This window comes from Musca domestica, unplaced genomic scaffold (genome assembly GCF_030504385.1).
Source record: "Musca domestica strain aabys unplaced genomic scaffold, Musca_domestica.polishedcontigs.V.1.1 6, whole genome shotgun sequence".
NCBI classification, from domain to species: Eukaryota; Metazoa; Arthropoda; class Insecta; order Diptera; family Muscidae; genus Musca; species Musca domestica.
In genome coordinates this window covers 4,451,335-4,477,496 of record NW_026712363.1, presented here as the reverse complement: position 1 = coordinate 4,477,496, position 26,162 = coordinate 4,451,335, and the positions used below count along the sequence as shown (strand labels likewise).

General features: G+C 34.8%; 1 protein-coding gene across 1 annotated transcript in view; it reads right to left on the bottom strand.

Annotated features, from left to right (window-relative positions):
- The window catches only part of LOC101897376 (structural maintenance of chromosomes protein 5), an 82,135-nt gene that overhangs the window by 37,888 nt on the left and 18,085 nt on the right, over positions 1-26,162 (bottom strand). The window contains exons 5-7 of the mRNA XM_059129340.1: positions 10,447-10,545; positions 9,920-10,213; positions 9,754-9,855 (exon numbers count right to left, since the gene is read on the bottom strand). Of these exons, the coding sequence (XP_058985323.1) occupies positions 9,754-9,855; positions 9,920-10,213; positions 10,447-10,545 (495 nt within the window). The remainder of the gene's footprint in view (positions 1-9,753; positions 9,856-9,919; positions 10,214-10,446; positions 10,546-26,162) is intronic.

Here is a 26,162-nt window from a genome sequence, read left to right as displayed (position 1 = left end):
AGATCATTGTTGAAGTCACCCATAATAATGACATCAGAATACCGAACCACCATATCACTAACATCACGCTCAAAAGCCTCACCAACAAGTATCTTCCCTACCAAGCATCAATTCCACAAATAAACTTTCAGCAATCCCATACTAACTGCTTTTAAGCACTACTTTCTACTGCCCTCGAAACAAATAAAGCCACCCCACCACCTCTCTGAATAGAGCGATCATTTCGACAACATTTATAGCTCGATAGCTCAACCCTTTTTGAGGGAACCTACGGCTTAAGCCATGTTTCGCTTACCCCTATCAGGTGTAAATGACTATTTTCACAAATATTTTTCACTTCACACAACTTAGCAGATCTTGAAGTGAGATTAAAACTACGGCAATTAAAGTGGCCAACATTCAAATTATCACTTAGTGCTCTCAAAGATGAACGTAACAAATATTATCTGAACAATTTGTCCTAAATTACTAGAGACCATTAAAAAACATTAAGCCGCAAAAAATAAGTATTTTGAAAAAGAAATTTATGATATATTAAATGAAACTTACATAGGTCATTGATGCCTACCATAACAACATACGAAATTTACGAAATGGCTGTGTGCAAGCAGCAATTGCAAAAAAAAAAAAAAAATAAATAAAACAATCTAAAAATGACTACTGAAAATAACAGACAAAAATGACATGTTGTTTGTGAAATTAGTATATACAATATTAGTGGAATCGCTGATGAACCAGCAACATTGACTTCCACATCAAGCTGCCGAGAAACAGGAGAATGAACCTCGACCGACACACTCTGACTTTCATCACAGCCAAAAAAAAAAAACACATTGAGCCGCATAAAAGGTTTTAACATAACCATTCGGGAGAGTAATTCTGACTCTTGGAATGTCATTGTTAACCAGTACATATTACAGAATCTTCTTTCTTTCTCGTAGCCTACGACATTTAAAAACAAGCTTGGCAGCCGGAGAAGTAAGGCGATATGAGTATTGACCACATCATTCAATGCAATATAGCTCACCTTTTGGTATTTTGACATAATTACATCTCTCATGTGAACAGAAGTGATTTTTACAAGGACTGTTTTTCCACCAAAAATGTAGCAAGAGTGCTGAATATCGCTTAGGTTAAGCTCCACATTGCAAAGCCTCGCAATCGTCATAACAGACAGATTGCGTATAGCCATCGGCAACCCATTTATTAAAATATCGGCCCGATTCAAACGCCTTTGGCGTATAAGACTCTCACGCTCCACTTCCGACATTTTCTTTTTTATGTCACTTAGTTCATTTTGCATTCGATCCACATTTGTTTGACAGACCAAAATATCCGCACTAAGCCTGCGACAAGTATCAATAAACTCCGACGTCACCCATCACCCTATGGACCATAGCCACATATTCCACCATACATTGGTCGAACCGCTCATTAAGTTGTTGCCTTACAAATAGAGCAAAGTCATCCACATATTGTCTGATTTGCACATCAAAAGCCTCTCTCATCGACACTTGTAGCCTTTCGAACAACATCTCAAAAACAAATCCATTGGAATTTCCGGGCACAGATTCAGTACTCAGACGAGGCCTGCCTCATCATTGTTTGCTGCCGAAGAAGTACTTGCTGATTAGATGGCCTACGGTATTTCCCGCACGTATACCTGAAATTCTTGTCATGCCTTCACCAGAGCAATCTCAATAACATCGCAGGTGCCATAACAGCGCTCTATAAACAATGCAATCACTTCTGCAAAGTCAGCAATAAAAAACCATCAGGAGTGCAGGCAAACAAAAGGCATCCAACAACTGAACTCACAGCATTCAATAAATTAGTAAGGTGACTTCAAATATACAATTTTAGTTTTAAAACTACAAAATTTCCTCAAAATAATATTTTTTTTGCGGCGCTCAAATTATTTTTAGCAGTTGTTCATAACGATGTTGCCAGCCAAAAAAAGGTATCACATCCAGTTTAGCGGATGAAATAGAGTTTAAAAGTCCTCTACCTTTGGGTGTAATGAGTCTAGATCCCCAGACGACTGCGTAGCGTCATAATTGACGCATAAGAGGAAAAAGTGGCTAGACCATCTTTAGTGTTGCAACTTTGGAACAGATATAAGTAAGCTAAATATCATATCATCCACTGGACAATTTAGCAGCAAGGAGTACGCTGGACTGACGTTACGAAACCTGATAAGGACGGCTGGGCTGGTGGTGACGGTGGCATTTATACCGACGTCTCTGGCTATTATTGTGCGATCAAAAAGGCAGCCGAAATTATAAGAGAAATCTGAATTATCATAACAGCACCAGTGACTATATAAGTCGATAATAAAGCGACCTTAAAGCTATCAATTCAAATGTCATCAAATCAAGAATCACTCTTGAATGCAAGTATGTGGACATAGCAACATACTGGGGAATGTAATTAGTTATATATTGAGAATCTCCAAATATTGGTTTGTTGAAGTTCTTAGATATATTTACTAGTAGAGTACTTTGTCATATTACCCATGGTTTTGGGAAGAACAAAGAGGTGAGTGGCTTTTTGGTTAACCTGCAAGAAATGAGTAATTCGACAACAAGTTTCAAGCCAAGTTACAAACCTACTGGCCATATTCAAAACAAGTTAGTGTACGAAACAAATACATTTGTATCAACTTGGGCCCGGAATTATCGCGCAACTAAGTTAAAATTGTATTCATGTGTGAATGTAGGTGTAACCTGTTACTTTTATTTATGAACTATGAACTAACTCATGTCACAACTTCAGCGTCAAAGTTCAAACAATGCCATATTCCCTCAGTTCCCTCGTCAGTTTTTCAAGGCTTGCACTGCCGATCCCCGCCTTTAATCGATATATCGGGGTTCTCGACATAAGATTTGAGTTGATTTTCCATATGGTAAGTGTTCGCAATTTTGCCCAACACTGTTGGTTGGGTATTTACCGGCGGCTGCATAAAAAACATCAAAACGGAATGATGTAAATAATGTAAACATATGCACATGCACACATACATTTATGCAGCCACCGGTAAATTCCAATGCTGAATTCCAATCAATACGCATCGACAACAGCCAAAACTGGTTTGATGTGACGATGCAAATTAGACATTAAGCAGTTCTAATCGAATTCTAACCGAAAAAATATTAATAATGTTAATCAAACAGTGAATTTACAACACAAATTTCAATACTACAAGAAAGGAAACATTGTACAAACAGTGAACAGTAATCATTTACAAAAATTGGAACAAATTCACACTACAAAAAAATCTTAAAATCTAATTACCTTAATCTATATATATAAATGTAAGTTGTGTTAGTTACTACGCTTATAACTTAAGAACAGCTGGACTGATTTTAACGATTCACACAAATTCGGAGTTGTCTCCTCTCCGAAAAGGATAATATCCAGAAAAATCGCGTAAAAATGTGATATATTAACATTTTCATTTTGACTTTTCAAATGTACAATAGTAATGTTTTATTTTGTATGATTTTTTTCCATTTTGACTTACTTTTTTCTAATGTACATTTGTAGTGTTTTTTATATTTTATTTTTGAATTCAAATATTAATACCAATTTATTTAATCGACTTGATTTCTTGAGAATTGAAATTGATGGCGGGTTACATGGAAGCGTAGTACCGAATTATATGGTGGCGAAACGGAATAGATGATATCGAAATAATTTAACGCGGTCACACCAAAAGAAATATAATTATTAATTAAAAAATAATTTCTTTGTCAAAATAGCTAAAAAAAATCACGGAAAAGAGATCTCATAGCAAAAATTCTCAAATCGGGAAAAAATCGAAAAAATTTTCAGTGGAATCGAATTTTAAAATGATAGTAATGGTCTTTAAACATTTGCTGTAATAAATCAGCGAACAGGTTGAAGATTTTTTAAATTTGTTATTCTTCTTTGTCATTTTTTTCAATTTGTATTATCACATTGAATTCAGTGGATTTTTTGTGAACAAAATAAAGAATAATTTTTCACTATATACAATTTTTCACCAAAAAAAAAATGAAATAAGTGCGAAATACGATGTTAACTGACATCTAATTTTCGATTACAGGGCCGACATCGTGGTTCAGATGGAAGATGCGAACACATTTAAACAACCAAAAATGACAGAATAAGTCAAATGGAGCTCCTTTCAAAGCGTGGACCTACTTCTTTCATGTAACAATAATCCGTCCAATGCAAAATTCTTTGGGAGTACAATCAGTAAAATACCAAATATAAAGGGTGGAAAATAGTAGAGCGAATGAGACTCTTAGTAAGAAAAGGATTTCTATCCTTCCAGAAATTCTTCACAAACATTCAAGATACCTTAAACCACTTTTGCAGGTCATGATAACGATCATAACTCACGATAAGGGTACATCCCGATTTCATATTTATATAACCATCATATGATTTAAGCTATTTTTGGGGTCTTGGCCACTTTTTTCATTGCTTGGCCCATATTTGGCATCATTGTCTCTAAGGGGTTAGGGAACCATCATACAGATAATTGCCACATGGGAATTTATTTAAGTAAAGTCCCCACATTGGAGTATACCCAAGTCCACTTTCACATATAATGTGTAGTCAGAAAATAAAATTTTGTATTCTATTGGGATATACATCTATATGAAATAAATTGTGGAAACATGAACAAATTACAAATATATGAAATTATCACGGGACCGAATATTTGTTGAATCGTCATTGAATTATACTATGATGAAAAATATGGTGGATAAAACTATTTTTACTCATTTAAATCACGCGAAATTTTTTTCAGTTGTTGTTGTTCTGCTATATTTTTGATTTGGTCTCTATTTGTCATATTGGATTATAAGGGCTAGAAGAATGTTTTCAATATAGGTCGATGTCTCGGAGTAATGCCCATATAAAAGTACCTCCTGATTTTACCATATTTCAAAGGATTTGGCTAAAAATGTGTATTTGGGGGTGAAAATCTTACACAAAAATTTGAACATATCTACAAATTTTAGAATTTTTTCCCTATAATAGTACCCCCTCAAGTCCACTTTTTGGCGGACAAACAGACCGACAAGGTTAGAGGGACTTATAAGAACTCTAATGGACAATCTGAGGTGTTAATGGCTTTAAAAAAGTAATTTACTTTGGCTATTCTTAATTCATTCAACCCTCAATTAAGAGGTGTACAAAATACAGTAAATTCCAAATTACTGCTCATTTGAATGGAAAATTATGCTACGATTTTTACCATACTAAAAATTAATTTGATCCCTTACATGGGGATAAGATTGATATATACATTTTAATAGATTTGTATAGCACATCCACACCTTTGAAGTCCACGGTTTAAATATTGAAGCCCACGGCTTAAATATGGGTACAGGTATTTAAAAAGCCTTTTAATCGACCAGTACGCGAACACTTATATCATTCATATCTTTGAATAATTATGCTTTGACAAATATGCATAATAGACAAAAAGTACGGGCCGGCAACGCGGACCGGGCCAGCTAGTATTAACATAAAACAAGATTGTACAAAAAAAAACACATACACAAGTAATAAAACTTATGGGCTAAAAATTGTATTGTATAACTTATTATTTAAAACTTAAAACCTACAAAAAATAAAAATGTATTGAATTAAAATATAGAATAAATTATTATAATCTTTAACCTAGTTATCCTAAGATCTAAATTGCACTACCCCCATAAAAACTAATAAAAAACCAGGGAACCCTGTTGTAATTAGTGTCAAAAAATTGTGGTGCTCCGTGCTTTTGAAAAAAATTATTGGTTATATGTTTTATTAAATTAATTAATCCGGTAAAAAAGTGTATTAAAGTGTTCAATAGTGATTTTGTAACTCAAAGTGATAATTGGTGTAGTGTTTTAAAATCTTGTTTTGTCTTTTAAAGTAATATCAATTTTCAAATTGTGTAGTTGTACATTCTCTTTTTATCCTCTTTCTTTTGTTACATTAGCTAATTAGTTGTTGTAACATATCGTCTTGTTTTGTTTTGTCATCTCATAAGAGTTGCCAACATTTAAAAAAGAATTTTAAAAAGAATAAAATAAATAAAAAAATCCAGCTACAGATCTAATCTTGAAAAATATAGTTGTAACTTGTGTATTAAAAAAGAAATAATTATAATTAAAATAAATAATAATTAAAATAAAAAATGTCGTGCCCTTTTGAATTGTGTAATATTGTTGCAGAGGATGAATTGTGTGTTAACTTTGGTTTTGTCTTAATCAATGGCATGCAAAATGTGCTAGGATTAATGCAAAAGTTGTAGACGCAATTAGAAATAATGTTGGTGTTCGTTGGTGTTGTGTGCAATGTAGGAAACTCTCTGCAGACTTTTATAATTTTGTAAAGAACTTGCAGTCGGAATTGACATCGATGAAAAAAAGATTTTTCCTCACTATACCAAGAACTAGATGAGTTTGTGTCGTCACCGTCAGTTTCTGGCCAGAAACGCAAAAGGGCTGCGAAAAAGGCATCAACTAAGGGAATGCCAAGTCGCAAAGCAATAGTTTCTGTGGAGAACACTGTTCCACAACCGGTTTCAGTTAATATCACTGAAACTACTGAGACTGGACGTGAACAGTAGTATGCCAGTGTTGTTACACACCCAGTTCCGGTAGAAAAGTAAATAATCTATTATATAAAATCAAAAATTGAAGGAGATTACTTTTTGAGATGTTATAAGCTCCGATCTGCATTTTCTGAAAGTAGATCTTCTTTCAAAATCGTTGTGCCTGAAAATATTTTCGTACAGTTGATTTTAAAAGAATTTTGGCCTGCTAGGGCATTTATTAAAGAATTTGTGGAGAGATCCGATAATTTAGCTCATTTGCCTCTTAGACCAGATTCGGTGCCAAAAAATTAAATGACTCATTTTCTATTTGCTATCAGAATGTAAGGGGGCTTAATACAAAATTAACTAGTTTATATACTGATAGCATTGGTTTCAACTATAATGTATTGGTTTTCTCCGAAACTTGGTTAAAAACATCTATATTAAATAGTGAAATTTTATGTTCAAAATATCAAAAATTTAGAAAAGATCGTGTTTGTAAAAAAGGTGGTGGTGTCCTTATTGCAGTTGATACCACATATATCACAAATTTAATTGATCTAAATGATTTTCTTGATATAGAATTTGTTGGTGTTTCCATTGAACTGGGCATATCTAAATTGTTTGTAACTTGCTCTTACATTCCCCCTTCATCTTCACTTGACATTTATAATCAGCATTTATCAGCAATAAATTTAATCACTGAAAAAATGAAAGATTCCGATCGCATTCTGATCCTTGGTGATTTTAATATGCCCTCCATTAGGTGGCTTCCAATGCCAGATTCTGAAGCTTTGATTCCTTTGCATGTGTTCCAACCACTAGAGTTAAAAATTCAAATAAATATCCATGGATAACCTCTGAGTTATCAAGTTTAAACAACTCTAAAAATAAGATTTTTCGTAAATATAAAAAATCAGGCTTGACAATAGACTACACTAATTACTCGGTTGCTAGATCTAAATATACTTTAGAGTCTCGTAGATTGTATAATCTTTACCTAGACAAGATTAAAAATAATTTTAAATCCAATCCTAAATCTTTTTATGATTTTGTTAATCTAAAACGAAAAGTTTCCTCAAAGCCCTTAGTATTGAAATATAACAATAAAGAATTTGTCACAGGCACAGATATTGCTGAATGTTTCGCAGATTTTTTTGCCACAACCTATTCCAGTACATCTTGCCAACTTAAAGATTCGTATCCTTATAAGTTATCACAGGCTGATCAAATTTTTATGCCTTTTCTACAACGTCAGGATGTGTCCAATAGTCTGCGTAGTTTAAAATCGATTAAACGTCCAGGACCGGATGGCATACCTAATATAATTCTTAAATATTGTTCAGAAACATTAGCACTCCCGTTAACTATATTGTTTAATTATTCACTTAAATTTGGTCACTTTCCTACTTTCCGACTGGAAAAAATCTTATATTATACCTTTACATAATTCTGGTAGTCTTACTAACGTGTCAAATTATAGAGGTATTGCAAAATTAAGTGCCATACCAAAATTGTTTGAAAAATTAATTATTGCAGTAATTTCACGGAAAATTCAATCTATATTGAGTCCATATCAGCATGGTTTTCGTAGTGGTCTTTCAACTACAACAAATCTTATAGAATTTACGTCAACAGTAATAAAAGGATTTGTTCAGCGTAAACAAACTGATACAATTTATACTGATTTTAGTAAAGCTTTTGATAGGGTTAACCATGAACTCCTAATATATAAATTAAATTATATGGGTTTCAACACAAACTTAGTCGAATGGATATCATCTTACTTAAAAGATAGATCGCAACTAGTTTTGTTTGAAGGGTATCTATCCAAAACGATTAACGTTCCATCGGGTGTTCCGCAAGGAAGTCACCTTGGACCGGTCCTCTTTCTTTTATTTATCAACGATTTACCTAATTCCATAAATTACTCGAAATTGTTAATGTACGCAGATGATGTTAAATTATTCATTTCCCATAATTGTGATAAACGAGCTAGTTTACTTCAAAACGATTTAGATAGCCTTTTTAAATGGTGCAGGTTAAATTGTATGGAGTTAAATTTAAGTAAATGTAAGCATATGTGCTTCTCTAGATCTTCTCTGATATTACAATATAATATTGACGGTCATTCTTTATCAACTGTAGATTCATTTGTCGATCTAGGCCTCTTGATGGATCCAAAATTAAATTTTAATAGCCATGTAATAACAATGGTAAATAAAGCAAATGGTGTTTTAGGTTAAGTTAAACGGTGGACCAAAGAATTTTCTGATCCATATATAACAAAACAGTTATTTACGTCTCTTGTTAGACCTATATTGGAATATGGTTCTATTGTATGGGATCCTCAATATGCAATATACTCAGATAAAATAGAATCCGTGCAAAAACAATTTCTGCTATTTGCCTTACGAGGTTTACATTGGAATAGTGATTTTGTTTTGCCTTCTTATGCTAGCAGGCTAAAATTAATTAGATTGCCTACACTTAAAAGCAGACGTATTATGTTGAACTCCATGTTAGTACTAAAAATATTAAATGGTAATATACCTTCAGATTTCCTAATCTCATCTATTAGAATTAATGTTCCGTTTAGATCTAGTAGATACTACCAATTATTATATACTGATTTTCACCGTACGAATTATTCAATGGCGAACCTCTTAGTAAAATATGTGTTGACTTTAATTCTGTGTATTGTAATGTAGATTTTTGTATGAGTTTAGAAGTTATTAAATCTAGAATAATTTTATTTTTAAACAATTAACATACATGTTTTATTATTTGACAAACTAGCTGATGAATTAGATTCTGTAGCTGGTTTTAAATTTCCTACTGAATTCCCATTATGATGCGGATCATGATGTGTACGCGATCCCTCCGTAAAGGGAGGTCGCCCCCTCGGTCGGCAGGGGTGGGAATGTGAGGCGTGGGAACGTTCGAAAAAAAAAAAAAAAAAAAAAAAAATAAAAATCATTTATATTTGTTAATCATTTAGAAAGGCTCAAAAAAGGTAAGCCTAAAAACAGTAAGCAAATCCATAGTTTAACAAAACAAACCTTCTTATTACATATTTATTGCAGAACTGGCTAAAGTAGAGCCATTTCGGGTCGTAAAAATAACAGGAAACATACATATTATATTAAACTCTGATATTTACATACCTCAATATATGCTGGTTTGTAAACTCTTCCCTCAAAGATGTCTGCATTTTCATCAATCCATTTAATAGCTTCATAAACATCAGGAAACTTGCTCCTTAAAAACTGAAAATAATTAAAAAGGCAATGTCGTAATTTTACGTTTTTTTACAATCTTATAAAAACTTACCCTCATTTTCTGCTCATTTATGTTCTCCAAAGACCCACGACGCGAATTCAAAGACTGTGTCTCTGATATATTTTCATCTAGCTTATTTTGTATATTGCTGCGATCTTGCTCCAATCGTTTCATCGTTTGTTTTATTTGTTCCATTTTATAATCACATTCCCTGATTAGCTTTTCTCCATTAGCTTCTGACATTTCATCGTTGTTAAGAATTTGCAAATCTTGGGCGTAAGCTTGCAACATCTTTATCTCGTGTTTAAGTTCTTTTTGGCGTTCGTTTGAATCTCGTTTTCGCTTCTTTAATTTGCATAAATATAAATATTAATAGAAAATTATACCTTTTTTAATATCAGTTCATTCGAGTTAATACGAGAATCTAATAATGTTTCAACAAAAATGATATATTAACCACCGCAAAAACTTGAAACAAACAAAAAGTAACATAAAATTGATATATTTTCATTTGTCCATTAGCCAGTTTGTTTCATGTTCTTGGGACATGTCCTGTGACAAATTTCCTCAATACTTACCTCAAATTTAGATTTTTCTTCGTTTATTTTGTTTTTCAGCATTTCAATCTTTATAATTATTTGAGATTTTCTACCTTCTGCTATCTTCAAATTTCGTTCCTAAAATCATAAAAAAAATTTAAAAATTTAATAAAAAATTTTATAACATCTTGACAGATGCCAAAGGATTTAAATTGTTAACTTATATTGAATCATACTTATTTGTAAAATTATGTACATTTTCCTTAAATGATTATATCTATGTATAAAAATGTTGTAAAAATGTAAATCAACTCATCAATTGAGAACGGCCGGGCCTATTTGACTTATATTTTCTTTCGGTTGTTTGTAATTGCAGTGAGAAGGAAAACACGCGAAATTAGAAAAATCTAAAGTTATTTTTTTAATATGGAATTGTTCCAAAATAGCTCTTCGAATAGAAAATTCTAAGTGGAAAACCCAATAAAAACGCAAAAAATGTGCATGTTATCGCAAGATCATAACAAGTTACTACGCGGACTATACTTATTATAACAGTTCATCCCGAAGTGGTCTGTTGGTAGGACAGGGTAAAATTGAAAAAAACAGCATTAAGAGTACGCCATAAAAATGTCAACAAATTTGTTACAATTTGTCATATATATTTTTATTTTTTTATATATCCTACACCACACTGTAATCAGGGGTTCTATGTATTTGTGCATTTGTTTTTAATATGGATATGGAAGCGAGGTAGACAAATGTTATCAAGATCGGTTCTGGTTTTGATGTTGCTTCCATATATGTCTTTATCCGATTTCATGTTTATTGTGCACCAAATGGTTAATATCAGACCAAATGGAGTGGATTGTGACACATACGACCGAATTCACCCTAGAAGCAAGTACTTCAAATTCGGTGAAAATCGGTTAACGTATGTTTCATCAGATTTGGAGTTCAAGTCCCTCATATTTGTAATATGAACTCTACACCAATGATATTCGGTATTATATACCAGCTCAGAAATTTTATCGCGATCGGTTAAGATTTGGATATAACATCCATCCGATATCTTCATTTCATATCGAATGGTTAATATCAGAAATGGTTAATATCAGTCCAAATGGAGTGGATGTTGGCACATAGGACATAGGATTTTAGTTTGTGGTGTTATTGACCTTTATATTCGCAATATGAACTCTACAAAAATCATATTTGGTACCAGATAACAGTTCAGAAGTTTTATAGAGATCAGTTTAGATTTGGATACAGCTTCTATCCGATATTTTCATCCGATTTCAGGTTTTTGTGAAGAAATTGTTAATATCAGCCTAAATGGAGTGGATTTTGGCAAATACGACCCATATGTAATGATATTTGATACAAGATACCAGCTCAGAAATTTTGTCTAGATTGGTTCTGATTTGGATATAACTTTCCTCCGATATCCTCATGCGATTTCATGGTTATTGTTCACCACATTGTTTCATGGTTATTGTACACCACATATGCATTGTCAGCCTAAATTAGATGGATTCGGATTGCTTTAGATTTGTCTGCGTGTATATGGGGATTTGTTACGTTAAATCAAATGCTCTTATTGTTGTTGCTTTTGTAGCAGTAGAACATATGGATGTTTGTTAAATCAAATGCTCTTATTGTTGTTGTAGCAGTGGTACATATGGATGTTTGTATTCTGCTAAGCTGGTTCAAGCTTCAGGTTTCGGCTACTTTAACGGGCTGTAGCCAGAGATCTTCTGGAGTACGTTGGGTAGGTTTGGCAGTGCAAATAAAGAGGTGAAGCGTATTGTGCGAGCCTGTATCGTCACGCACATCTTTGTCAATTCGTGCTCAATACGAACTAGACGGCAACCCTGTTGTGATTAGTGTCAAAAAATTGTGGTGCTCCGTGTTTTTGAAAAAAATATTAATTATATATTTTATTAAATTAATTAATTTGATAAAAAGTGTCTAAAAGTGTTGACTATTGACTTTGCAAATCATAGTGATAATTGGTGTAGTGTTTTAAAGCTTGTTTCGTTTTTAAACTAATATCAGATGTATACCCTCAGCCCTATTCACCCTCTATGGATTGAGTTTTGAAAGAATCGTTCAATATTGTCCATTCCGTATCCCACCTAAATAAATATGATATAAATATTATTATATATAAAACTAATTATATATAAAAAAATAAATTATAGTAGATGGATATAGCAATTGTAAAGAATCGCTGAGTTACTTCGCAATTTATGATTGATGAAAATATTGTAAATTGTGTCCCTTTGTGGGTGAGGTGCCAGAAGGTGTTCGATGATATATAGCACCTTCACAACAGATCTGGTGTTAGCAAAAATTATTGTATGTGTGAAATTTGAAGAGAGTTGGATCCTTATTTCGCTTTCTTTGAGTGTTATGTTTTTCAAAATTAGATTATTGCTTCCCCTTCTGTGCAGAAAATATATATTTTTAAAATTTCGACCATTTGTAGGGGAGGTACCAGAAGAAGTGGACCGATATACTCCATCTTAACACCAGACCTTGACTAATAACATGATTGGGATGGGTGAAATTTGAAGACAATCGAACTCTTAAATCACATTTTATGAGAGTTGTAATTATTCAAAATTCTGAACATTTGTGGGGGAGGTACTTTAATGAGTGAACCGATATTGTCCATTTTCGGACCAGACCTAGCACTGATGCAAATATTAGGATATGCAAACTTGGACCAAAATCGGATCATCGTTTCTCTTTCTGTTCAAAAAATATATGATTTGCAAATTTCGACCTTTTGTGGGGAGGTACCAGAAGGAGTGGACCGATATTGCTCATCTTAACACCAGACCTTGGGTTAATATAAATATTGGGATGTGTAAAATTTGAAGACAATCGGACTCTTAAATCACATTTTATGAGAGTTGTAATTATTCAAAATTTTGACAATTTTTGGGGGAGGTACTTGATGGAGTGGACCGATAATGTCAATTTTTACACCTGACCTAGCACTGATGCAAATATTAGGATTTGCAAAATTTGGAGCAAAATCGGATTTTCCATTCTCTTACTGTGCAAAGAATAATTTTTTTGCAAATTTCGACCTTTTGTGGGGAAGGTACCAGAAGGAGTGGACCGATATTGCCCATCTTCGAACTCGATCTAAGTTTGACAAAAATATTACGATGTACCAAGTTTGGACCAAATCGGATACTCCCTTCGAGAGTTATCGTGCGCACCAGCCAGACAGACAGACGGACGGACATCGCTAGATCGACTCCAAATGATCTGAAACGGAGCGACTAGGCACGTTTTGACCGTATCAAATGATATATACCCTCTGTAGCCATATGGCTGAGGGTATAAAAATATAGTTGTAACTTGTATAATTAAAAAAGTAATAATAATAATAATTAAAATAAATAAAATTTCGTCCCCTTTTGAATTGTGTAATATTGTTGCAGAGGATGAATTGTAAGTTACCTGTTGGGTTTGTCTTAATCAATGGCATGCTAAATGTGCTAGGATTAATGCAAGAGTCGTAGACACAATAAGAAATAATGTTGGTGTTCTTTGGTGTTGTGTGCAATGTAGGAAACTCTCTGCAGATTTTTACAATTTTGAAAAGGATTTGCAGACTCTACATTGTTTGAGAAATACCAAGAATTAGATGAGTTTGTGTCGTCACCGTCAGTTTCTGGTCAGAAACGCAAAAGGGCTGCGAAAAAGGCTCCAACTAAGGGAATGCCTAGTCGCAAAGCCATAGTTTCTGTGGAGAACACTGTTCCACAACCGGTTCCAGTTAATTCAACTGAAACTGGGCGTGTACAGTCATATGCCAGCGTTGTTACACGCCCAGTTCCGGCAATTAACAGCGATATAAATAAAGGTGTAAATAATCCTGAGTTTATGAGTATTGATAGTGAGGTTTCTAAAAGATCATGATCTATGGGTCCAGCAATGAAAATGATATTTGCGACAAGGTTTGCACCAGAAACAAAGGTCGATGATATACGCTTTTATATAAAATCAAAATTGAGAGATTACTTTTTGAGATGTTATAAGGTCCGATCTGCATTTTTTGAAAATAGATCTTCTTTCAAAATCGTAGTGCCTGAAAATATTTTTGTACTGTTGATTTTAAAAGAATTTTGGCCTTGAGATTGAATTTCTAAGGAGATATGATAATTTAGCTCATTTGCCTCTAAGACCAGATTCCGTTCCAAAAAACTAAATGACTTATTTTCTATTTGCTATCAGAATGTAAGGGGCTTAATACAAAATTAACCAGTTTATATACTGATAACATTGGTTTCTATTATAATGTATTGGTTTTCTCCGAAAATTGGTTAAAAACATCTATATTAAATAGTGAAATTTTATGTTCAAAATATCAAATATTCAGAAAAGATTGTGTTTGTAAAACAGGTGGTGGCGTCCTTATGCAGTTGATACCAAATATACCACAAATTTAATTGATCTAAATGATCTTCTTGATATAGAATTGGTGTTGGTGTTTCCATTGAATTGGGCAAATCTAAATTGTTTGTAACTTACTCTTATATTCCACTTTCATCTTCACTTAACTGCATTTATCAGCAATAAATTTAATCAGCATTTATCAGCAATAAATTTAATCACTAAAAAATTAAAGATTTCGATTGCATCCTGATTCTTGGTGATTTTAATATGCCTTCCATTAGGTGGCTTCTAATGCCAGATTCTGAAGCTTTGATTCCTTTCTCATCCGAAATGAACAGTACCCAGTATACATTTGATGTTATAAATAGTTTTTGTGACTTAAATCTTTATCAAGTAAACAGTGTGAAAAATTCTCACGGCGAAATTCTTGATTTGGCGTTTGAAAATATAACACAGCATTTTGATATATTCAGAATTTCTCCAATATGCATTCCTTTATATATCTCCATGACTCACAGTTATGTAATTGAAGAAAGTCAGTCCGACTCATTTAAAACTGTCCTTAATTACAAAAAAAACTAATTTTCGAAAACTTAATACCCTCATTTTCTCCGTAAATTGGGCCTCTGTGGCCCTGTGTAACAGCCATAAAGATCTGGAATATGTAATTGATCACTTTTATGATATTCTAAATAGATTTAAATTGGAATGTGTTCCAACTACTAGTGTTAAAAATTCTAGCAAATATCCATGGATAACACTTGAGTTATCAAGTTTTAAAAAATTCTAATAATAAGCTTTTTCGTAAATATAAAAAATCAGGCTTAACAATAGACTATACTAATTACTCTGTTGCTATATCTAAATATACTTTACGAATCCTATTCCCAATTCGATAACCTAAAACCAAAGGTTTCCTCAAAGCCCTCAGTATTGAAATATAACAGTAAAGAATTTGCCACAGACACAGATATTGCTGAATGTTTCGCATTTTTTTTTTTTTTTTGCCACATCCTATTCCAAATTAAAGATTCGTATCCTTATAAGTTGTCACAGGCTGATCAAATTTGTATGCCTTTTCTACAACGTCCAGGCTCGGATGGCATACCTAATATAATTCTTAAATATTGTTCAGAAAAATTAGCACTCCCTTTAACTACATTGTTTAATTATTCACTTAAATTTGGTCACTTTCCTACTTTCCGACTGGAAAAAATCTTATATTATACCTTTACATAATTCTGGTAGTCTTACTAACGTGTCAAATTATAGAGGTATTGCAAAATTAAGTGCCATACCAAAATTGTTTAAAAAATTAATTATTGCAGTAATTTCACGGAAAATTCAATCTATATTGAGTCCATATCAGCATGGTTTTCGTAGTGGTCTTTCAACTACAACAAATCTTATAGAATTTACGTCAACAGTAATAAAAGGATTTGTTCAGCGTAAACAAACTGATACAATTTATACTGATTTTAGTAAAGCTTTTGATAGGGTTAACCATGAACTCCTAATATATAAATTAAATTATATGGGTTTCAACACAAACTTAGTCGAATGGATATCATCTTACTTAAAAGATAGATCGCAACTAGTTTTGTTTGAAGGGTATCTATCCAAAACGATTAACGTTCCATCGGGTGTTCCGCAAGGAAGTCACCTTGGACCGGTCCTCTTTCTTTTATTTATCAACGATTTACCTAATTCCATAAATTACTCGAAATTGTTAATGTACGCAGATGATGTTAAATTATTCATTTCCCATAATTGTGATAAACGAGCTAGTTTACTTCAAAACGATTTAGATAGCCTTTTTAAATGGTGCAGGTTAAATTGTATGGAGTTAAATTTAAGTAAATGTAAGCATATGTGCTTCTCTAGATCTTCTCTGATATTACAATATAATATTGACGGTCATTCTTTATCAACTGTAGATTCATTTGTCGATCTAGGCCTCTTGATGGATCCAAAATTAAATTTTAATAGCCATGTAATAACAATGGTAAATAAAGCAAATGGTGCTTTAGGTTAAGTTAAACGGTGGGCCAAAGAATTTTCTGATCCATATATAACAAAAAAGTTGTTTACGTCTCTTGTTAGACCTATATTAGAATACGGTTCTGTTGTATGGAATCCTCAGTACGCAATATACTCAGTTCAATAGAATCCATGCAAAAACAATTGCTGGTATTTGCCTTACGAGGTTTACATTGGAATAGTGAGTTTGTTTTGCCTTCTAAAATTAATTAGATTGCCAACACTTAAAAGCAGACGTATTATGTTGAACTCCATGTTTGTACTAAAAATATTAAATGGTAATATACCTTCAGATTTCCTAATCTCATCTATTAGAATTGATATTCCGTTTAGGTCTAGTAGATACTACCAACTATTACATACCGATTTTTTCTTAGTAAAATGTGTGTTGACTTTAATTCTGTGTACTGTAATGTAGTTTTTGGTATGTGTTTAGAAGTTATTAAATCTAGAATAATTGTATTTTTAAACAATTAAAATACATGTTTTATTATTTGACAAACTAGCTGTTGAATTACATTCTCTTGCTGGTTTTCAATTCCTTACTAAATTCCCATTATGATGCGGATCATGATGTGTACGCGATCCCTATGTAAAGGGAGGTGGCCCCTCGATCGGCAGGGGTGGGAATGTGAGGCGAGGGAACGTTCGAAAAAAGAATAATGTTGCTCTTGTAGGGACTTCATATCATCAGACGGATCTTCGCCCGGCTGTGTCGAATATGGTTGTGCATGTTATTAAGGATACTATTGTTGAGATTCTGAATGACCAGAAGAGTTTATGTTATTTTTTTTTAATCGATCCTGTCTCACATTCCCTCTTCTGCCGACCAAGAGGGCGACCTCCCTTTACGTAGGGATCGCGTACACATCATGATCCGCATCATAATGGGAATTTGGTAGGAAATTGAAAACCAGATACAGGATCTAGTTCATCAGCTAATTCGTCAAATTATAAAAAATGTATTTTAATTGTTTAAAAACAGTCTATATTTTCATTAACTACTAAACTCATATCAAAATCTACATTACAGTACACAGAATTAAAGTCAACACACATTTCCCATACAACAGATCCGTATTCTAATATAGGTCTAACAAGAGACATAAATAACTGTTTTGTTATGTATGGATCAGAAAATTCTTTTTCTCACCGTTCAACAAAACCTAGAACACCATTTGCTTTATTTACCATTGTTATTACATGGCTATTATAATTTAGTTTTAGATCCATCAAGAAACCAAGATCAGCCAATTAATCTACAGTTGATAATGAATGACCGTCAATATTATATTACAATATCAGAGAAGAAGAACTGAAGAAGCTGGTATGCTTACATTTACTTAAATACAAATCCATTCAATTTAACCTGCACCATTGAAAAAGGCTATCTAAATCGTTTTGAAGTAAATTAGATTGTTTATCACAATTATGGGAAATGTATAATTTAACATAATCTGCGTACATCATCAATTTCAAGTAATTTATGGAATTAAGTAAATCGTTAATCGTAATCTATCTTGTAAGTAAGATGATATCCATTGGACTAAGTTTGTGCTGAAACCCATATAATTTAATTTATATATTAGGAGTTCATGGTTAACTCTATCGAAAGCTTTAGTAAAGTCAGTATATTGAGACAGTTTGTTTACGCTGAACAAATCCTTTTATTAATGTTGACGTAAATTGTATAAGGTTTGTTGTAGTTGAAAGACCACTACGAAAACTATGCTGATATGGACTCAATATAGATTGAATTTTTAGTGAAATTACTGCATTAATTAATTTTTCGAACTATTTTGAAATGGCGCTTAATTTTGCACTTCCTCTATAATTTGACACATTTGTAAGACTACCTGACTTATGTAGGAAAGTGACCAAATTAAAGTGAATTATTAAACAATATAGTTTTATATCAGGTACGTCATCCGGGCCTGGACATTTAATCAATTTTAAACTACGTAAACTATTGGATACCTCTTGACATTGTAGGAAAGGCAAACACATTTGATCAATCTGTGACAACTTGAATCTTTGATTTGGCTGGATGTACTGAAATATGTTGTGGCAAAAACCGCGAAACACTCAGCAATATCTGTGCCTGTGACAAATTCTTTATTGTTACATTTTAATACTGAGGGCTTTGAGGAAACCTTTCGTTTTAGGTTAACGAAATGATAAAAAGATTTAGGATTGAATTTAAAATGATTTTTAATCTGCGAGACTCTAAAGTATATTCAGGCCTTGCAACAGAGTAATTATTGTAGTCTATTGTTAAGCCTGATTTTTATATGTACGAAAAAGCTTATTTTTAGAATTTGTTAAACTTGATAACTCAGGTGTTATCCATGGATTTTATTGGAATTTCTAACTCTAACAGTTGGAGCACATTTCAGTTTAAATCTATTAAAAATACCATAAAACCTATCTATTACATATTCCACAATTTACGGAGGAAATGAGGGTATTAAGTTTTCGATTTTTTTTTAATTAAGGACAGTTTTAAATTCTCTGTTCGGGTTTCGGCGGCCTAACTAATATCATTCGTGATGTGTTCAATGGATCTGATGTTGGTTTGCTTGTTGGCCTTGATTTGTACACACGGCGTTCAGTCTGATGTTTGTGCTGTCCAGTTTTGTGCCCCAAAAGAATCTGTGTTTGGCCCTTTGATATTTAAAAAGTTAAGTAATGACATTGTGGATTATGTGTCTAGATCTAGTTATGAGGTTTTTATGCGAATGACATTCTTATCTTATTTAGAAATGCAGATCTCTTTCAGTATTTGAATATTATTGTCCCACGTCAACTATTGTATGGTGTCAATTTCCTGAGACGAATGCTTGTCAAACTCTACTAATTATAATTTAATTGTTAGGTATGTATTTGGGTTGGGCTGTTGGGCGGTCGTGTCTCGCATTTTGTTATTATGTTTATTGGTCTGTCCTTTGACCGATATGTTTTTTTACCAACGTTAGGTTTGTATTTTGTATACATGATCTGAGAATCCTTAATTGTTGTTTCCAAGACTTTGACGAGAGTTCTTTTCTTGTGAGAGTTTTGAGATGGAATTTAACTTGTTCTATCAATATGTAAAGAAACTTGTGTTTTAAATATTTGTCTGTTGATTGAGTTGCCACTTTTATGGCTGTTTTTTTTTTAGGCATATTTTTTTAGGGAATGGTATAAGATTACAAATTTTTCGATTTCAGTTGAAAATTATAATGTTCCTAAAAAATGAATTTAAACAATAAAAGTAGGGCACAGCCCAGTTGCGGCCAGCGGCTGCCAACCCAGTATGTACATGTTTGTGTTTGTTTATTTTTCTGCATTGGGAGCAGCATATCCCGGAATGCTTACTCCGGATTTTATTGGTCCGTGCCGGGATTGAGGAAAACCCCGGACCTTGGTTCTGCTCGGTTTGTCAGAACGTCATCCACCACAGATCTGTTTCGGTGCGATGTAATGGATGCAGAGAATGGGTGCACTTCAAGAACTGTTCCGGACTAAGGCGTTTGCGAGACTACAGCGAAAGGGATTATGTTGCGACTTGCTGCAGTAACGTAGTCCCCAGCGAGTCCACTTCTTCGTCGTCCTCATCTGAGACGTCGTCGGATTATGGCACTCCACCGCAGTCTCCAGAACAGCAACCAACACCGCAGCATCTAACGCCACATGTTGCTGTTCCAACTCCGGATTGTGCAGCATTCTTGCAATTCAATTGCAACGGACTTCGAGGCAAAATAGATGAGATAGTGGAATTTATGAGTCGGAGGAATATTAAGATCGCAGCGGTGCAGGAAACCAAGCTGAATGAAAATTGCAGCCTACAACGTTGTTATGGTTACAACGTACTAAGGAAGGATCGCACCAGAAGTGGAGGTGGGGGATTAGCGTTCCTGTTACACCATTCTGTTCAGTACAGACCTATCTCGCTTGAGCTGGTCTCTAGTGACCCATACATAGAATGTATGGGGGTAGCAGTCAAGTGTGGAACTGCCGAGGTAGAGGTGCTTAATGTGTATGTCCCGCCGATTAATAGCTGTGAACCGCGTTATTTGCCTGATATTAGCCATTATTGGTAGGCAATAACCGCCTGGTACTAGGGGATTTTAATGCCCACCATGAGTTGTGGCATTCCGTCCTAGGTAATGACCAGAGGGGATCAGCGCTGGCAGAGCAGATTGACTGCTCCACATTCTGCACGGTTAACGAGGATGCCCCCACCCGAATAAGAGGAGAGTGTCACAGTTCGCCAGACTTAACCATAGTGTCACCCGGTCTGATAAATGACGTGACTTGGCAACCCGTCATTTCTCTTGGCTCAGACCACCTCCCGATAATCGTCTCCATAAGCAGGTCGCCCGACTTCATAACATCTGAACGCCGCACTTTCCTTAACCATGGGAAAGCTCACTGGCCAGAGTTCAGAGAATTCACCGCCGCTTCAGAGAACTGCCCAACCCTTCTGATGTTCGGGTAGCAGAAAGGATTTTCCGAAACATCATCAAAGCTGCAGCCGCTCGCTATATACCTGCTGGTCGAATACCCGAGGTAAGACCAAACTTCCCAGCAGAGGCAGCGGGATTAGCAAACGAGCGTGACGATCTCCGTCGTATCCTAGAATCAGTGATTTGACAGTGGAAGTCAAACGGTTGGTACAGGAGAATAAGAGGAAAAAGTGGCTAGACCATCTGAAGTGCTACAACATTGGAACCGATATGAGTAAGCTGTGGGTAACGGTTAAGTCGCTCTCGAACCCTGGAAAAAAGGATGATAGCACCTCAGTCACTTTTAACGACGTAACGATGACTGATCCGAAGAGGTGCGCGGAATATTTTAATCGACAATTTGTCGAGCACCCCGAGAGCGATAGGGCGAAGCGAAGAGTGCTACGTCGTATCAGATCTCTTCCCGCCGAGGAGGAACCACCACAGTTTACGATGGGTGATGTTGCAAATGTCATCCGTAACGCTAAGTCATCCAAAGCGTTGGGCCCAGACGGAATCTCAATGGTAATGTTGAAGCAGCTGGATACGCCGGGAGTTGAGTACTTAACTAAAGTTCTCAATTTGTCGCTAGCCACCCACATAGTGCCCGAAACCTGGAAAATGGGCCGGGTGGTCCCGCTACTGAAGTCAGGCAAGGATGCCAGTAAAGGCGAATCGGACAGGCCGATTTCGCTTTTGTCGCCAGTAGCAAAGACTCTTGAGGCTTTACTCCTCCCCAGCATTAGAGAAAGCTATACAGTTGCCAACCACCAGCACGGATTCCGTCCACAACACAGTACCACAACAGCATTACACGCCATTTCCACACATATTAGTAGAGGACTGAACCAGAACACGCCGTGTGACAGAACAGTGTTGGTAGCCCTTGACCTATCAAAGGCATTTGATACGGTCAATCATGCCACACTGTTCGAGGACGTGCAGAGAACTACCCTCCGGCCAAGTTTGAAACGTTGGATAATCAACTATATGTGTGGACGCCAGTCGTACGTGGAATTCCGGAACAAGAAGTCCAAAGCCCGTAGAGTGAAACAGGGAGTTCCCCAAGGTCGGGTGATATCTCTGGAACTGTTTACCCTCTACCTTTCCGGAATTTCTCGCCCTCCAGACGGCATTGAGATCGTAACGTATGCGGATGATTGTACGATCATGGCGTCGGTTCCAGTGGTCGATGACATATGCGAAAGGTTGTACCCCTATCTCACAGAGCTTGCCGCATACTTCCACGCGAGGAATATGAAAATATCCGCCACGAAATCAACGGCCACACTCTTCACCACATGGTCTGCGGAGATGAGAACACAGCTGAATGTTCAGGTCGAGGTGAACCTAATACCGACCACGAACTACCGCAAGATTCTTGGGGTCACGTTCGACAGCATGTTCAAGTCGTCCGCGCAAGCCACAGCTATCTGCGACAAGATGAAAAGTAGGAACAAGGTCCGCAAGGTGCTAGCCGGCAGCTCTTGGGGTGCGGACAAAGAAACCTTGTTGACCTATTATAACGCGATAGGTCGGTCTGTGGTCAGCTATGCGGCTCCAGTGTGGTCTGCGAATACTAGTGCTACGCAGTGGAAGCATATCCAGACCTGCCAGAACGCTGCCCTGAGAACTGCGACAGGGTGCCTCCTCATGACACCAGTGGACCATCTACATGAGGGGGCGAAAGTCCTTCCCTTACGTCAGCATAATCATATGCTTTCGTTGCAGTATCTGCTTGGGTGTTACCGTGAGAGTCATCCCAACCATCATATGGTGGATAAATCTCCCCCACCCAGGCGTGTCAGGAAGGACATACATGATCTAGAGAGGGAGGTCCAGCGCTATAAGAGAGAACCTCTAGATCAAGAAGCCTATCAGGCAGGTCTGAGTGGCATTCACACCGATGCAGTCGCGGATGCTATTAGCAGTTTTAAAATGAATGCCGTCCTCGGAGTCCACCCCCCATCCATTGCAGCTGAAGAACGTCAGCTGCCTAGACAAACCAGGGTAGTTTTGGCGCAATTACGTTCAGGATGGTGTAGTCGTCTCAATTCGTATTGGGCACAAATTGATGAAGATGGGCGTGACGCCTGCCCGGCGTGCGATACAGGCCCGCACAATACGCTACACCTCTTTAATTGCACAGCCAAACCTACCCAACTCACTCCAGAAGATCTCTGGCTACAGCCCGTTAAAGTAGCTGAATTTCTAAACCTGGAGCTGGAACCAGATTAGCAGAACGCAAACACATATATGTACTACTGCTACAAAAAACAACAACTGCTCACGCACGTTTCGTGTTTTGTTTCACTGACATTCATCCTCAGTTTCATTTCTATACAGACGATCCCGCTTCAATTGATGTTTTCTTTTTTTGAAAACCTTTCCCATAGCTCTTAATAAATCGCTTAAAAAAAAAAAACAATTTTAAAATACTTAAATTTTAGTTGTAATGACAAATATATTGCAATCCAGCATATTTTGTACTCTTACCTAAAGTAAACAATAAGTGTAAAGAACTCTTACACCAGCAAAAACTACTTTAGGAAGTACGCGCAAACTGGACCATAGCTGAAAACAGTGTATTCCAGCACCACCCAAATTTCTCCAATTTTTGTAATCAATGTGTGTATATTATTGAAGGTTTAATAATTAGACCCTAAACCAAATTTCAGATTTCAATAGTATCTATAATACTATTTAGTACTTTCTACACTTGTAATGTGCAAAACCACCTCCTTATTTTAACCCTTCCACCCAGCAGTCATCCAAAAATTAGCGGTTTTTTGCAATGTTCCTAATTTTCCACCAGGAATTTCCAATTTTACAATTTAAAATCATTTCGGAACAATTCCACACAAAAATTCCATATCAAAGAAGTAAAAAAGAAGCTAAGTACGGCGGGGCCGAACATTTAATAAACTCCACCATTTAGAAATAACTGGAAATTTTTCAAACAAAAAAAAAACTCCCTCGAAAAGTACCGCTTAAATGAAAACCGTTATATGGAGGTATATGAAGAACAGGTAGTTTTTAGGCCTATTTACTAGCTTAATCTTTCAAAAATCTGCTGTCAAAATACACATGTGTGTAATTCTATCTCAATAGACAGACGGACGTATGTAGACATATATATATATATATATATATATATATATATATATATATATATATATATATATATATATATATATATATATATATATATATATATATATATATATATATATATACATATATATATATATATATATATATATATATATATATATATATATATATATATATATATATATATATATATATATATATATATATTTAATAAACTCCACCATTTAGAAATAACTGGAAATATTTCAAACAAAAAAAAAACTCCCTCGAAAAGTACCGCTTAAATGAAAACCGTTATATGGAGGTATATGCAAAATTTCGTAAGGATCGGACTGTAGCGTGATTACAAATTAACATGGACAGACGGACGGACGGACATACATAGCTAGATCGACTCAGCTCGGCGAGCTAGGAAGATCCATATATATATATATATATATATATATATATATATATATATATATATATATATATATATATATATATATATATATATATATATATATGTATATATATATATATATATATATATATATATATATATACTAGCTGGCCCGGTCCGCGTTGCCGGCCCGTAGTTTTTGTCTATTATGCATAATTATTCACAGATATGACTGATATAAGTGTTCACGTACATGTCGATTTAAAGTGTTTTAAAATACCTGTACCCATTTTTAACCAGTGGGCTTCAATATTTAAACCTTGGGCTTCAACTGTGTGGATGTGCTATACAAATCTATTAAAAAGTATATATCAATCTTATCGCCATATAAGGGATCAAATTAATTTTTAATATGGTAAAAATCGTAGCAAAATCTTCCAGTCAAATGAGCAGTAATTTGGAATTTGCTGTATTTTGTATACTACATAATTGAGGGCTGAATGATTTAAGAATAGCCAAAGTTAATTACTTTTTTAAACCCATTAGCAACTTAGATTGTGCATTAGAGTCCTCATAAGTCCCCCTAACCATGTCAGTCTGTTTGTCCGCCAAAAGGTGGACTTGAGAGGGTTTTATAACATGGATAAAAATTCTAAAATTTGTAGATATGTTGAAATTTTAGTGTAAGATTTTCACCCCCCTAATACGCATTATTAGCCAAATTCTTTGAAATGTGGTTAAATTAGGAGGTACCTTCTTTATATGGGCACTACTCCGAAACATCGATCTACAGACCAAATCAAAAATATAGCAGAACAATATAGCATGTCATAGGATTTCGCGTGATTTAAATAAGTAAAAATAGTTTTATCCACCTCATAATTGCGGGCAGAATGATAAGATGAGAATTAATTTTATCTGCCATTTAAATTGTAAGTTGGAGACCCCTTAAAAGTACGTTTATATATATGAGGGTTAACCCACTGGATTTGGATTTAAATTGTCATATCCCTTACATTTACTTCAAATAAATCCTCTCAAAGTAGGTTAACCCTACAAAAAGTTCTAACGTAAACATGGCATAAAGTCCATATTTTCATCATAGGATAATTCAATGATGATTAAACAAATATTCGGTCACGTGCTACTTTCTTATACTTGTAATTTGTTCATGTTTCCACAATTTATTTCATATGGATGCACACCCCAAATCTACGTTCCCAACCAATATTCTCTTGGGGGTTAAAAATTCAATAGAATACAACATTTTCTTTTCTGACCACACATTAGATGTGAAAGTGGACTTCATATTTATA